The sequence below is a fragment of the Akebia trifoliata genome, chromosome 14, assembly GCF_017979445.1.
Source record: "Akebia trifoliata isolate Shusen 1 chromosome 14, ASM1797944v1, whole genome shotgun sequence".
Taxonomy (NCBI): domain Eukaryota; kingdom Viridiplantae; phylum Streptophyta; class Magnoliopsida; order Ranunculales; family Lardizabalaceae; genus Akebia; species Akebia trifoliata.
Window position 1 is genome coordinate 34,726,581 of NC_141388.1, and position 15,090 is coordinate 34,741,670.

The 15,090-nt window shown below is 34.6% G+C and overlaps 1 protein-coding gene across 1 annotated transcript; it reads right to left on the reverse strand.

Annotated features, from left to right (window-relative positions):
* Nucleotides 1–587: 587 nt before the first annotated feature.
* Nucleotides 588–8,326, reverse strand: LOC147386946 (phospho-2-dehydro-3-deoxyheptonate aldolase 1, chloroplastic-like). The gene is made up of 12 exons (XM_086424652.1): nucleotides 7,818–8,326; nucleotides 7,629–7,687; nucleotides 5,648–5,721; nucleotides 5,459–5,533; nucleotides 5,219–5,298; nucleotides 4,745–4,863; nucleotides 4,509–4,652; nucleotides 4,123–4,323; nucleotides 2,375–2,466; nucleotides 1,332–2,005; nucleotides 984–1,229; nucleotides 588–782 (listed from the first exon to the last, which is right to left on the reverse strand). Exons 10-12 carry the CDS (start codon nucleotides 1,416–1,418, stop codon nucleotides 588–590), a joined length of 528 nt encoding a protein of 175 aa, XP_086280778.1. The 5' UTR covers nucleotides 1,419–2,005; nucleotides 2,375–2,466; nucleotides 4,123–4,323; nucleotides 4,509–4,652; nucleotides 4,745–4,863; nucleotides 5,219–5,298; nucleotides 5,459–5,533; nucleotides 5,648–5,721; nucleotides 7,629–7,687; nucleotides 7,818–8,326.
* Nucleotides 8,327–15,090: the final 6,764 nt, after the last annotated feature.

The window sequence follows — 15,090 nt, forward strand, 5'->3', positions numbered from 1 at the left end:
GTATTTTATTCAACAACCATGGTCATCTTCGCATTGAGGCATGGACAGATGCAGATTATGCTGGTTCAGTGACTGATAGAAGGTCTACTTCTGGGTATTGTACTAAAGTTGGTGGTAACTTGGTAACTTGGCGTAGTAAGAAGCAGGATGTAGTTTCTCGATCGAGTGTTGAGTCAGAATATAGAGCTATGGCACTTGGAGTATGCGAGTTGTTGTGGCTCAAAATCTTACTCGCTGATTTATGTCTTCCTGTGCCGGTCCCCTTCTTACTATATTGCGATAATAAATCAGCTATTAACATATCTGCAAATCCAGTTCAGCATGATAGAACGAAACATATAGAAGTTGATCGTCATTTCATTAGAGAAAAGATAGTTTCTGGACAGAGTTGTACTCCCTTTGTTCCTACCTCTCAACAACTTGCTGATGTTCTTACTAAAGGAGTTAGTAAAACTTCCTTTGAAGATGTCTTATCCAAGTTGGGCATAGTTGATATCCACGCACCAACTTGAGGGGGAGTGTTAAATAAGTCTAGGGTTATTATAATCTTTTTCTTTTTTATTAATCTTATGTAACTCTTTTATAGCCTAATTAGGGCTAATTAATGAGAACTTAATCTTCTCTCTATTATCGAACTGGTACCAAGAGCTCAAATCATTAAAAGTCACCGTCCTTGACCCTCCAAGGCACTCCGTGACATTCTGCCCAGTCATCTCCAAATGAACTCCTCCCGGGTGGCTTCCCTCTTGGTCGTGAACATCGAAGAAAGCCCTCAACTCCAACTGAGACAATTACATAACTCCTGACATCAGCCACTAGGGATATATAATGGTGTAAAGGAATATGCTACAAAAAAGCTTCAGTAGTGTAAGAGAAGTTATATGGGGTGCCCGTGCGCTTGAGGCTCTAGCATGGATCATAAGCACAAATCAGCCCCAATCAAATGATTTTGAATAACCGTTTGTTGGATTGGTTTTACTTACCCTGATTGAGTCAAATGAGCGTGTCTTGAGGCCACACGGAGCCTTGATGGTGTTCCCATGCATGGGATCACTCACCCATGTGACAATAAGTCCGGCCTTACGAACAGCTCTAATCAGATGGGGGAGTTTAACTCGCATGTTCGCAGCTCCCATTCGGACAATTATTGTTAGCCTTCCAGGCTTGTTTTGAGGGTTTAAAATTTCGCACAACTTCACGAGCTCCATTGGATCTATCTTGTCACTCACCTGCATCACAAGCACCAATGCCCATGTTGGAAACTCCCAAAAATATAAATTAAGTGAATGTAGACGAACCAAATCATCCCGACCCTAAGAGGAATCACTTACCTTTACTCCTAGAGGATTGGATATGCCACGGAGGAACTCAAGATGGGCTCCATCCAATTGCCGAGTTCTTTCACCAACCCAAACCATGTGAGCAGAACAATTACTTGTGGAGTTTGGAGGAGAAGAGCCATTACATTTACACAGGAAATTGATATTTTTTGGAAGACAAGCCTTTTCTTTTTTTATAGACAGAGTGGGAAACCTCAATTCTTGGAGTTGGTAATTTTATCCAACTCCTTGTTCTCTTTTTGCCACGTGGTATAATTTTGGAGCCCACTTATAAATAGATAAACAAAATAGAGAGGCAAACAAACAAGTTTACTCTAGAACTGAAATTAGATTTCTAATTGATTTAAAACAGAAACCAATTGCAATTTTCAACAAAATAAGTTACTGACCGTCACGCTTTCCATGAAAATTCTCCTCTTTGGGTCAAGAAATTGGTTCGTTTTCAGCTTTTATGTTGTCTGCATTAGTCAAGGTGACTGATGCTTCTGAAGGTTTGTTTGGCTTTTCAATATCAATAGTATCTTGCTTTGCATTAATCCATTAGTAACTATTAGCACATTATGAGTTCTGATTTTAATTAGTTGTGAACTTGAAATTGAATAAACAGTTGACCATCATCGAATAACATACCTTGCAACCCAGACACATTGTTGTTGCCCATCTCACTGCCCAAAAAATAAAGTGCATGACCAAAAAATACCAAGAAAATGAAATTGAAGAACTATGTACAATATTGAATTATCTTCAATAGTTATAAGACAATAGTAGAAGTTGCCAACACATATGAGATTGCATCAAATAGAAACAAGATTCATGAAAATCTAATCAAGAAAACCACCACAGGCAAAGCCAGAAAAAGATGGACTATCTAGAGGAGTTATATCCAAAGGTTAGTCTTACAGATTAAATAGTAAATCTAATCAAGAAAATCCAACCTAGTTCGCATTCAATTTTCAAACAGCTAGCATTAATTAAAGAAATTATACTTGAATAGTGGACAAGAACAGGAAACAAAAAGAGAATATGGATTAAACCTCATGCCCCGGCAAGTCCAGCTCCAATGATTGCCACTTTCAACTTTAGTAATCTATAATGCTCAAGTTCTGGTGGAACGGTCCATTTAGAGCTGACAAAATAACAAACTGTTATAATGGTTCCCAAAGTACTTCAATCATGGAAGGAGCTGAGTATTCTTACAGAAAAACGACGATTTAGCTACATGTGTTTCTTCTAAAGCACTCCAAAATTCTCAGGGGAACTAAAAACCTAAAGGTTAATTTTACTAATACAAATATTTTTGCTTATAGTACTGTCTTTTCTCTTATGTGGGCGAGTGCGCACTGTCCATAATATTGAAATCAATATCTCTTTCCTGGGCATCAGTCCACCACAGATTTAGTTAGCAATTGAATTTTAACCTCTTGCTTATTTTGGCATGGAATGAAGTAAAGCCCAACCTACGAAGCTTAAGATGCCAAACTATAAACAAGTCAACGCATTTCATAAACAAAGCCTTATATCTCAAGGATTTGGGGTCGTATAAACAAAGCTTGTTCCTCCATTCCACTCTACCTAAAACCATGTCTACCTAAACAAACACCATCTAACCCACCATCATCATTAAAACCATATCCCAAGAGTGGAAGAAAATATACACTCAACAAATATATAGTTTCACGCATGCACATACACACACCTTTATTGTACCAACTAGACCATCCATAAATCCAAGAAGAAACCTTGTAATAAGTGCCATCCAAAAGCTTGTACTGAGGCCAAAGAGAGTGTTAAATATGACCATGATATGTATTATTAAAACAGAGTAAATGACATAAATAGTTTTGAGACAACAATTCAAGTTTAATTATATAGGGAATAATGTCAAGCAATACTAACACTGAAATTGTGCCCAACACTATAACAGGTTTCGACCATATCGATCAACTATAACTCTCCAAAGAAGAGAAGTTAAAGCTCTTCCAAACATATATGAAGCTCCTACAACACATTAAACGTTTGAAGTCCTATCCCCAGCCCCTAGGACTAGGCAAGGTTCAAAGACTGAATTTTAATTTTGTTGGAGACAGACAGATCTGTTTGGTGAAACAGTTCTCAAAAAAATAAAACATGCATGTGCTGGCAAAATACTTTCTAATTTAAAAGGGCGATGAGAATATATAAAAAAAAATGATTGTGACACTTCAGCAAAAAGCAAGATAGAGCCTGGACATATCAAGAATTAGGGTTAATTCAAAGTTAAACACAACATTATGACTTTAAAGGTTTTAAATGAAACTGAGCCAAGTTGGAAACTTGAAATTTTCAAACTGACCCCAGAAAAAACAGGTCCACTGGGTTGGTCGTGATTGGCTGGTAGTTTAGGTCAGTGTTTTCAAATGTGAAACTGGTGATGAGATGCTTCAATGGTCTGTAGTGTGAAGAGTAAGCCTCACAAACACATCGTTTATATTAATACTAAAAATAAAAATAAATAACAAATACATTAATTCTTGAGGACTTCTTGTCTTCCTATCAATAAAATTTAACTCATCAAAAAAAAAATTATCTGATTCATGTGGGATGAAAAAATAGGATTTTTTTTGTTATTTACCAAGAATAGCTTATTATTCTTGGTTCATAACGAAAAAGAAAATATATACATGCACACACACACACACTTAGAGGGAGAGAGAATAGCTTATTATGTTTAACTCTAGGGCAAAAAACAACACATAAGGGAAACAGATTGAAGTGTGAATCTAAAATGCCACAACCAACCAACCTATGAATTTAAGGAAAATGCCTTTGACACAGCATTTTAAGACCACAAGCAGTTTTACAGCCTCGGCGAATGTGGTATTATGTCTCACCAGCTTTTCCACCTTTAGTGAGCCTGAGGCGTTTCAGGTAGAAGTGTACCATGGGCAGATAGGGCCCGGTTACAAGTCAGTCCCAGTACAACCTTAGTTTGAAGACATTCAAACTGAGCCAAAAAAAAGGCACCAAGAGATTGGGTTCTGTTAAACGCATAATAACAGAACAAAAGTTAAAGCTCTTCCAAACATATATGAAGCTTTTCCTTTTTTTTATGAATACATGAACACACTGGTGTTAACACTGACAAAAAATCAAAATATAACAGAATTATAAGAAAGATGGGTGACTTACCTCGGACCAATAAAAAACATGGGTGATTAAGAAGTATAAGCAGTCAAGTCTATGATGTTTGGCAGAAAAATGACAGAAAGGAAGCACTTCAATCATCAGCTGAAGTAAGTCATCAAGCTTAGTTGAAAGAAACTCTTCATAGTCCTGGCCATATGAATTCAGCAAAGAGATTTGTGAGAAGAACATTCCAAAGTGCAAAACATAGAAATTTAAAGCCTGGGTATTAGAAACTTCACATATATTTAATAATGCTTAGTTGTAGAAGTGAAAACTACAAGGCCATTTGCCCATTTTTGTGGGTAAAATCCAGTTACTGATCTGATTCCATCAGTCTGTCCTGCGCCCACTTGCCAATCTGCAAGGCCATTTGCCCATTTTTACCCATTAATTCAAAAGTGGTAGTATTTATAATGATGTTAAAATATAACATACAAAGTTCCATAAACTGTAAATGCAGCAGTGGTATAACTAAATCCAGGCACACAATTAGACTTGCACAACCTATGGTTTCATACACTTTATCCCTACATGCATACACCAAATAGTTAATATTTGGTCAACAAATAAAAGCAGGACAAACTCCATCAGAAGATAAACATCGCATGTCCATGACATATATGAAATTATGTAATGTGCCCCCTCCGCAAACTTAAAACATCACCAAATTCTATACTAGAAGATATTCAGGAACGAGGTTCGTTTTTTCGTACCTGTGGCCAGCATGTTGGAAGAGTAAGCCTGGAGTATATGGCATCATCCTTGTTCCAACACGTTCTTTCTTTTTACCGAACTGGAACACAATAAGTAATTTTAATTTTAATTTTGAAATATAAAGGGGGGACATTGTTTGTTTCATGATTGTGTTGATTTTCAAGATAAACTTTTACACTTGAACACAATCAGAGGATGGGGAAAGGTTGTTACATGTCTATAGATTGCTATTACTATACCTTATCATGATCCCAAATATTTAAGAGACCATCCTTTGCAGCACTGCCAAAAACAGACGATCTGTCCGGACACCACTGAATAATAAATAAATTTTCAGTTACAAAAGAAAGGAGGTGAAAATCCAAGCATCAATACAGAATAACAATGCAATCGTAAGAAAGTAATAAGCCAAGAAAATTATCCCATACCCAGTTAGAATAAGGTTTACATCATGAGGGTTCCAATCAACACAGTGAAGATCAGCATTATGAGCTTTCTCGACCTGCCCACCCAAGATAAATAACACCCAAAGAACATCATAATCAAAAGGAGGCATTGTTTAATAAAGAATTGTGCATATCAGGATAGAGAAACTTTTATTGAACATTACCAAGGTTAACTACATGAAAAAATACAAGAGAAAAATGGGGGAAAAAAAAAAGAAAAAAGAAAAAGAGGGGTAACGACTTAGATTTAAATAATGTCTGAGATACTAGTCTGATGTTATCATTGTCATAGTCAATCCTTGTCAGCGCTGCAGTAAAAGAACTTTCGTGGCACAACAGAAACATCGTTCAAATTAAGACATAAATAGGTGGAGATATCAGTTGTATTAGAATGCAACTTCTCTATTTTCTTGCCTTCCCAAAAAAGAAAATTTCACACTATCAAAGTCCACTCTATTTTACTGAAAGACATGGCTATAGATAGAACTAAAAGGAAGAACACGACCAATGCAGTCAAGCCCATATGGTTGGGATAAGTCTAATAATAATGACGATACCAATATTGGAGTGAGTCTACAACACACAAATTATATTTTGAGTATTCACCTGAGGAGTTTGTTCGGTAATGGGCATCTTTTCAGGTTCTCCATGTGTTGCACAGGTACTAGAATAAATCGTGTTTACACCATATGCTGCCATTGCTTCCAGTACTACCAATGTGTTTGATGTAATATTATGATAATACCTGCAGCAGAGTCAGGAAGTTTATTATGAAGGGATACGGCCTTTTTCTTTCTATGCTATAAGATGTGTAGCTTTAATAACTTATTAAAGTGGGCTCAAGCAAAAGACAATGTCAAGACTCAAGTAATCTAATTCTCTTAAAAAATGAGAGAGAGAGAGAGAGAGAGAGTTGTTGGATAACATGTGAATCAATTTCCAAGTAAAAAAGGAACTTAAAGCCACTTCTCTAGAACAATACTATAAAAAAAGATACATAAAACATTTTTCATATATTTGAACTAAGCAAAAGATAGTATTTTTACTCTCTTAAAAGTTTTGAATTAAACTTACATGTGTATACTACTTCCTTTTACAAGCTAGGACCCTCTCATTTCAATGGGATATATCCATTGTACTGGATATACTAGTATCTCCACGTGACACTATATATGGATCCATCTGAGGGATCTAATCCCACATTGATTCCTAGATCCTAGTTGATGGTATAGATCCATCTTGAGGGTTTCAAAATTCTAGATTACAATGCCATCATGTTCAAATCCCAATTCTTGTGTTTAAGAAGCATGTTCAATATTAAATTAAATCTGGAAATATGACGCCCAAATAAATTCCTCATCAAAACCAATTAGGCAATGACGTTTTTAACTCAATTAAAAATATTTGCTCGAAATGCAACTTCATTTCTAAATTAGTTACAATCAGAATAGGTGATTGGTACTATGCTACATTTCCAAGAAAAACAAAAGAGAGAAAAAAAAAAAACATTACAAATGTGTCTCTATGAATTTTTCAGCGAAGAAATTCAATTACTTTGGCAAACTTGTCCGATCCCGCTATCTACCAATCCAATAGTTATTAGCAGGCATAGCCACATTATTAATGAAATTTCTAATGATCCAGTCTGGAAGATTTTCAAGATCAATTTAAACTGATCAGCTAATTGCCATAATCGGATTAATCTGATCAAGGTTAGCGTTCTAAAATTTTCTTTAGAATTAAAGTGAATAATGAAACTTTGTTGGAATCTATCCAGGGTTTTTTTATTGTTACAACTTGCAACTATCAAATTGCGAAATAAATGATTCTAGGATTCCAAAAATTAAGTTCAAACATCCCCAATTCTCAGACAGTTGAAGAAAATTGGAAGCAGAAGTAAACCTCAATCATGAATCATGATGATATATAGATAAATATGAACTTGGAAAGGAAGAATAAATACCTTGAACTTGGCTTGCTTAAGTATCAGAACATCTCCAGTTGCCCTCAGATGGACAACCACTGCAGGAGAAACCAGAAACAGGTTGACACCTCTATTAACGAACTTAAAAAAATATGAAACCCTAAACCTAATCTTGAGATCAAACAAAGAAGAGATTTGGAGGGATTTGTCAATCGAGGAGAGACAAACCTTTGCAGAATGAAGTCGATAGGTCACTTCGAGCTATCAGAGATAGGTAGTGATGAGATACAGAGAGAACGAGGATCAGATCGAGATCGAGATCGATCGATCAAATAGAGTGGGAGATGAGATCTATCGACGGAGACAGATCGAGAAATTGATCGATCGATTAGATAGAGGGGAATATAAGATCGAGAGAGAGAGAGATGGAGAAGACGATCGATCAATCGAGAGAGAGATGGATAGATCGATCAATCGAGAGAGAGATGGATAGATCGATCAATCGAAAGAGAGAGAGAGAAAGAGCTAGGTCGTTCGAGAATACAGTGAGAGACATAGAGAACCAGATACAGTGAGAGAGAGAGAGTGAGAAAGAGAGAGGAGATCGAAAGTACAGTGAGAGACGAGAGAATGAGATACAGTGAGTCAGACAGTGAGAAAGAGAGAGGAGATCGAGAGAGAGAGAGACTGAGAGTGAGACTGGAAACGTGGTTCATAGGCCGTGGTTTTTGAGGTTTAAAATTCGTCGGGCCAGGCCAACAAATTTTTTGATGAAAATTCGGAATTTTCACGTAGTGTTAGCAGGGTTAAGGTGGACCCAGACTAACATAGGAAGGGGTAACTTAACCAGACTCGGTTTCGTTTCCACTCCTTACTAGGAATCGTCGACATCAAAGGCATCTACAAGTTGAATAAGTAAGGATGATGTAGTTTTATCGATCTTTCAACAAATTGAAAAAAAAATTGTATCTTAACATAATCTCTTAGAATGACAAACTATATAAATTTATAATAGGATATAATTTGAATAATAATGAGTTCCAAATAGACCTAATCTGATCTAGACAAGAGTAAGCAAAGCAATTTCCCTATGCATGTATCAACCTGTTTTCCTTAGTTCTGTCAAATGTCCACCCAAGCCCAGATTCCAGTTAAATCTGACTTCAATCATAACTGAATCCAATATTTAAGTTCTCTAAATCTTACTTGTGCAAGTTTATCTCCAAGGATCATGCATTTTGGAAAAAAGAAAACATGATTTGAATCCAAAAATCAATTTTCATGACAATTGTAAAGTTTTCAGAATTGGCTACCCTATAAAGTATAAAACATATCAAGAAAGTTAAAACAAAAATAAATCAAGATATGAAGGCCATTCTCCTTCCAATTCAAAATGGGTTTAGTGTATATGAGTAGATGTTAGATACATTACTTATATTTTAAAATGAATCAGAAAAGACATAATAGGAAAATGTTCAAACTGAGAATTGATTGGTCATCAGGACTGACTCATTTTTGAAACATGATCTATATACTAGTAGTCAATTTAACAAATTATTACTAAAAATGTAGAATGCTGCCCAACTTGCCTCACCAATGAGTCAGATACATTGTTAGTACTCCAAAGGATGTAGTTGAGCTAAGTTCAAACCACCACAAAAAGTCATACCCTTTGGAAGCCAATGAAATTGCTCAAGCTTCCCCAAAAGAAATAATCTTGAAGCAAAAAAAGTAGTATTTGACGCTTAGTTAAGATAACTTCTTGACTATGCTCTTCCAAATACGTGAAAGAAACGAAGAGCTAAGAAAACAAAGAATGCACACAAGAACACAAGGGGATTTATGTGATTTGGCAGTGTGCCTAAGTCCACGGATTAGATCAAGGACAATAACTATTGTTTTACTGGCTTAGAGATCTCCATTTATAAAATTGGGAGTTGCTATACGCATCTATCTCCCCCAAAATTAGAACCCTCAAAAAAAGAAAAAAAAGATAGAATAAAAGAGTCCAAATACAACGACCCGTCCCATGTTCTTAATTAAGTTGCCTACCCCTTCAAATTTTGACACTCAAAATTGAGGTAAAAAGCTTGCCTTATGACAAGGAGGACAAGTCACAATACGCCAGATGCAAATTATTTCCACGTTGCGGCGATAAAGATGCAGATGTCAAGAGCTTGACACATTTAGAAAGTGTCAGAATTGGCTAACCCTAAGAAAATAAGATTTGTATACTCAAAGTCTCAAACAGCACAAAATAATGTGAAAAATAAGAAATGTTTATGCAATAATAAAGATAAATGAAATACGTAATGGCATATCTTACAATTTCTATCATATACCCATAGAAAAAAATACATATACGCATAATATATATCTGCTTAAAGGAAAAACAAAATCAGTTGGAGTAGGTAGAATAGAACTCATACTCTATGATAAATGGTAGTTACTATCATGCAAGGAAAGAAAAAAAGAAATCCGGAAAGGGTGCACAAAAGTTAGTTTGAGTGTCAAAATTTGACCCAAGTGCTTCACCCATTTAAAAGATCTTCCAAAAGAACATTAATTTTATAGAAGCTACACATTTAAAATAGACACCCAAAACACAACTCTAATTTGTGTTTGGTTTCACAAAAAATTAAACAATGCCTCTACTCTGGTAATAGTTGGCTACATTTCTCACGATGTAATACTTACTAAAGTGACCCACGGGTACTGCATGAGTGGTGGTGCTTGGAACATAAACTTCATCTAGTGAATGTCATTGAAAGTGAGGAATCTTATTGGACTAAGGTTGAATGGAGAAACACAATGCTTGTATTTTTCAATACTAAACTAAGAATAGCTAGGAGTCAATATTGAAAAAGATATATATATCACATATAGTTTCTCCAATTATTAGTTTGGTCTTTCTATAAGATATAATTAATGTTGCTTTAGTTCTATCAACATTAAACTAATGACCTTCCAACATATTGCAGTCTCATCTAATCAGAATTTTTTTTGACATATTCAAGAACCTTTTGGAAGAAGATTGATTCGTATAAGTAAAATCATGGAAAAATTATCATATCATCAATTATGAAAGTAGAAATTTAACCTAATCAATCGAGAGAGAGGCAAAGAGGGAGAGAGGGGAAAAAATCATATAGAGACTGGGAGATTGAGGTGGAGAACTCAAAATTCGTGGCCCCATGCCCCGACAAATTTGGGTTTCTAAAATTCTTCGGCTGAAGCCTGATTTTTTTTTTTTTCAATTTTTCCGATTTTCATGTAGTGAATTGGTTTTGACAAATTTTATTTTTATGTTAAATTAATAATAGTATGCATATTTTAATTTTTTAAACAAACATAAATTGATGAATAAGAGTCGGATAAATTTTTGATGTAATTATTGTTCGGTTCATAAAATATTGCAAGATACTTTATATATTTTGTTTTTTGCTAAATGTGCAGAATTGTACAAATCAAAGAATTTGTACAAAGTGGAATCCCCATAATTTACAAGTTGAAAACATGGAAGAGCAAGACTATCAACTATAAAACACTTTCTCGTAATTAAGGGAAGACTAATATATCTGAAATTTTTTCAGAAACTCTTGTAACTACTTGATAGTTAGCAAGTACGCGCTGGACTCTCTAAATTAGAGAAGAAAGCTTATTTTTAATTGCTTGCATCAAAACAATACCTTCATTGATAATGTCCAAAATTAGACGTTTGATAAATATTTTATAAAAGACACCATATTTTTCTACGTATATGAAAATCTGGAATGATAAACTTTATACATAGAAACCATTGAGAATTAATAACTCAACCCCCACAATACTACTATAACATTGAGATCAACATAAAGTAAAACTCTTAGGTAGTACCTCTCCACAATCGCTTTAATAACTGTTATCCTTGAACCTAGATCTTGGGATCACCAACCATATAGGTTAGTTGTTGGTGATTGATTTTGTAATAATCTAAATTTTTATGAGTCTGTGGGCAATCTTAGCTTCGTTTCTCTTATCTAAACTTGAAATCCTAAACTCCATTTATGCTGGAATTTATAAAGGAAGAAGAAAATAATTATTTTTTTAAAAGTATGTAGGTGTGAAGAACGCATTCTCTAGATGAAAATCATCAAAAAAACATGAGTGATTCTAACTCTTAAATATAATTAAATAATTAATTATTTTCTATGAAAATAACGTACTTTCATTTTTTTGATTTTTTGGAATAAATGATTGATGAAATGATTTGGTTATATGACCATGTCATGTTCATATTTTTCTATAAAAAAATCGTGATAATATATAAAATACAAGAAGTTCAATTTTTCTCGTATCTGAAATCGGATCCTGCGTAATGTTTGTAAAAAGAGTATAACCTTTTACCACAACGTCGAATTTGGGTGAAATCAGTTCGTTGGAAAGAGAATGAAGAGATCTACAACTTTTTTTTAAAGAAATCAGATCAGAAAACTTCTTTTGTTATGAAATATTTGAGCCTAAATTTCTGTCAATTTTTTACTAAAGAAATTTCAGATTGTTTTTGAATTTTACAAGCATTGATTTGTACATTGTTACAATGCTAATTTTTAACATCAATTGTTGTTTGTGCTCGTAATATGATTAATTTTTTATGTTAGGCCATGATTATTGATATTGAAAAATATTATTGAATTAAAATTAGTATTCCAGTTTATAAATTTATCATGAAATTTTCTTTAAACAAGCCATGAGATGTATTGACATTGAATTTGTTGTTTGTTTTTCATTGTTAATTAGATAAAGAAAATATCCTTTTTGTTAAGAAAAATTCCATATGGTGCATATATATAAAAAAATATTTCTTGGTTCCAATAACTTACATAAGCTGGTTCGATAACATTAAGTTGTGACTCAGATATCGAGAGCCCTAGGATATGAAACCCAAGAAAACTCATGATCATCTGATATTTGATGGGGGTTACATACATCAAGGACTGTTTGATCTGAGGTGTGAAATACAACCTTATAGTAACATTTAATGAGAGGTGAAGTGTTCATTGTAAGGGAAGTACAACGAAGAAAAAGGATTGATGATTTGGTTAAATTGTAGTTTTAAATTATAAATTTTTTGTGTACGTGTGAGTTTATTGGAAGATGATGTATTTTGTTTTGTCGGTGGTTTCGAAAGTATTAAAATGTTTAGGATGTTAAAATGAATTCATTGAAACTCATGCTCTATTTACCGTTTTTTTAGACTTGGAGTAACTGTGAAGCATGATTGAAAAATATGGATTCAATAAAGCATTGTATTGGTTTCAATGTTTTATTTGTGTAAAAGTTGATATTATATAGGAGATCATTATCACAAAAAATCAACCCATTCTGAAACTTCTAACCCAATTAAAAGTGGGCTACAAAAATTGGACGTTCCACGATTCTTCAATTTGTAAACTAGGGTTATAAGTTTCAGAATGAGCTGATTTTTGATGAGGATGAACTCTTCATCATAGAGATTATCTTCACAAAAACCCAACCCATTCCAAAACTTCTAACCCATGTTTTGAAAAATGTTTGGCACAATGCTTGGCTATCTTTGAACGCTCCCCATATATATATATATATATATATATATATATATATATATATATATATATACAGGACATTGTTTCCTAAATAATATTCTAAGCAACGTTTTATCCTATATGGAAATATTTTTTCTAAATGGGCTGATTTTTTGTGAGAATGATCTATATGGTGAGTAGATCATCTTCACAAAAAATCAACCAATTTTAAAACTTCTAACCCTATGAAAAGTGGTTACAAACTAACAGTTAAAATGAACAATCCATGATTCTTCAACTTGTTAAATTGGGCTTGCAATTTCATAATGGATTGATTTTTTGAGAAGATGATCCCCTCACTATAGAGATTGTGGACATTGGGATTTTCAACTCTTTGAAACGTCCTTCCACTTTGGGGTGTTTTGGAGTTGCCATCATTCATTTTCGGAAATGGGTGTGAATAGTCACCCGAAGTTGTATTTTTTGAAAAACATGTCATTTTGACATTTGATGACTCTCGTATGAATATGGTACATGGTTCAACCTTGATTCAAGGTAAAGGGGTCTATTTATGGAGTAGGGAAGGTGTTAGGCACCCAACTCCATTCACCGTAGGTGGTAACCTCGGATTCGATCAACTTTAAAAAAAATGATAGATATTGGAAATTTCGATATGTGCCCTCAAGTATGAGGGGCTTTCGGTATTGGTTCAAACCATTGTGACACCCTTATTGAATAATGGGCCCTTTGGTGATTCAAACCGTTGTGGTGTGTGCAAAGTGTAGAGAAATGGGTGAGTAGAAAAGGGAAGTTAGAGGGGGTATTCCTTTTTTAAACCCACCTTGATCCAATCTTGATCTTCAAAGATGTACCCATTGATGAGTCTTCCTTTTTCCTTTCTTGATTTGTTTGAGAGAAATTTGAGAGTTGAGGGTTGTGAGATGAGTTGAGAGTTAATGGTGGTTAGGGAGTAGAGTAAGAGTTGAGAGTTGAGGGTTGAGTTGGGATGAGTTGTGATTTTTTTTTTTTTTTGAGGTATTTTCCTTAATTTTTCATTAGGTGTTGTGAGGGGAGAATGAAAAGATTTTTATAAAAGTTGGGGGGTTATTTTAAGGGTATAATGGGATGAAGGATTGGGGGAATGGTTAATGGTATGGGTTTTAGAGATAAAGGGTATGAAATTTGAAATGGAAATAAGGGTATTCGTGTAATGAGAAAAATTGATTGTATTTTGATCAAAATGGTTTGAATCTTATCCAAATCCATTTGGGTAGAGTGTTTGGTGGGGTGAGATGAATGATGGTTGATGGGGGTGATAGGGGTGTAAGAGAGTTGTTTGGAGAATGAGTGTTAAGTTGGTTGAAGGGGTGAGGTGTTTAGATTTAGGAGAATGAGTTGTGTAAAGGGTTAGGTGTTTGAATTTTTGGGAGGCGTAGTGAGATGATGACATGTGTTAAAAGGGAGGAGTTGATGTGGTGATGAGAGGAATTGATTAGTGATGATGGTTGGTTGATTAGAGAGAAAGGTATGGGTTAGTTTGGTGATGATGGTGGGAGGTATGGGTTGAAGTGATTTTATGAGAATGTTTTAAGGGAAAGTGATGGGTTAGGATGTAGGAGATGTGGGTGGTTGATGGTGTTAGAGAATGGTGATAGATTAGGGTAAGATATGGGTTGAGGTGATTTTTGAAGAGAAGTGATGTGGTTGATTGATTTTTTTAGAGAAAGGTGATGGAGGTAGGTGATTAGATGAGGAAAGTGGAAGGGGATGATGACATATGTCATCTTTTGGTGTTGAATTGGTCATTGGTTTGATGTGGATGATGGGTTAGATTGGGTTTGGATAGTGAATTGGGCTTGGGTGATACGTTGGGCTTTGGGTGATGGGCTTAGGTTGGGTTGGGTTTATGTTGGATTGGGTTTAGAAATATAGAATAAGATAGTTTTGGATTTTAAGTG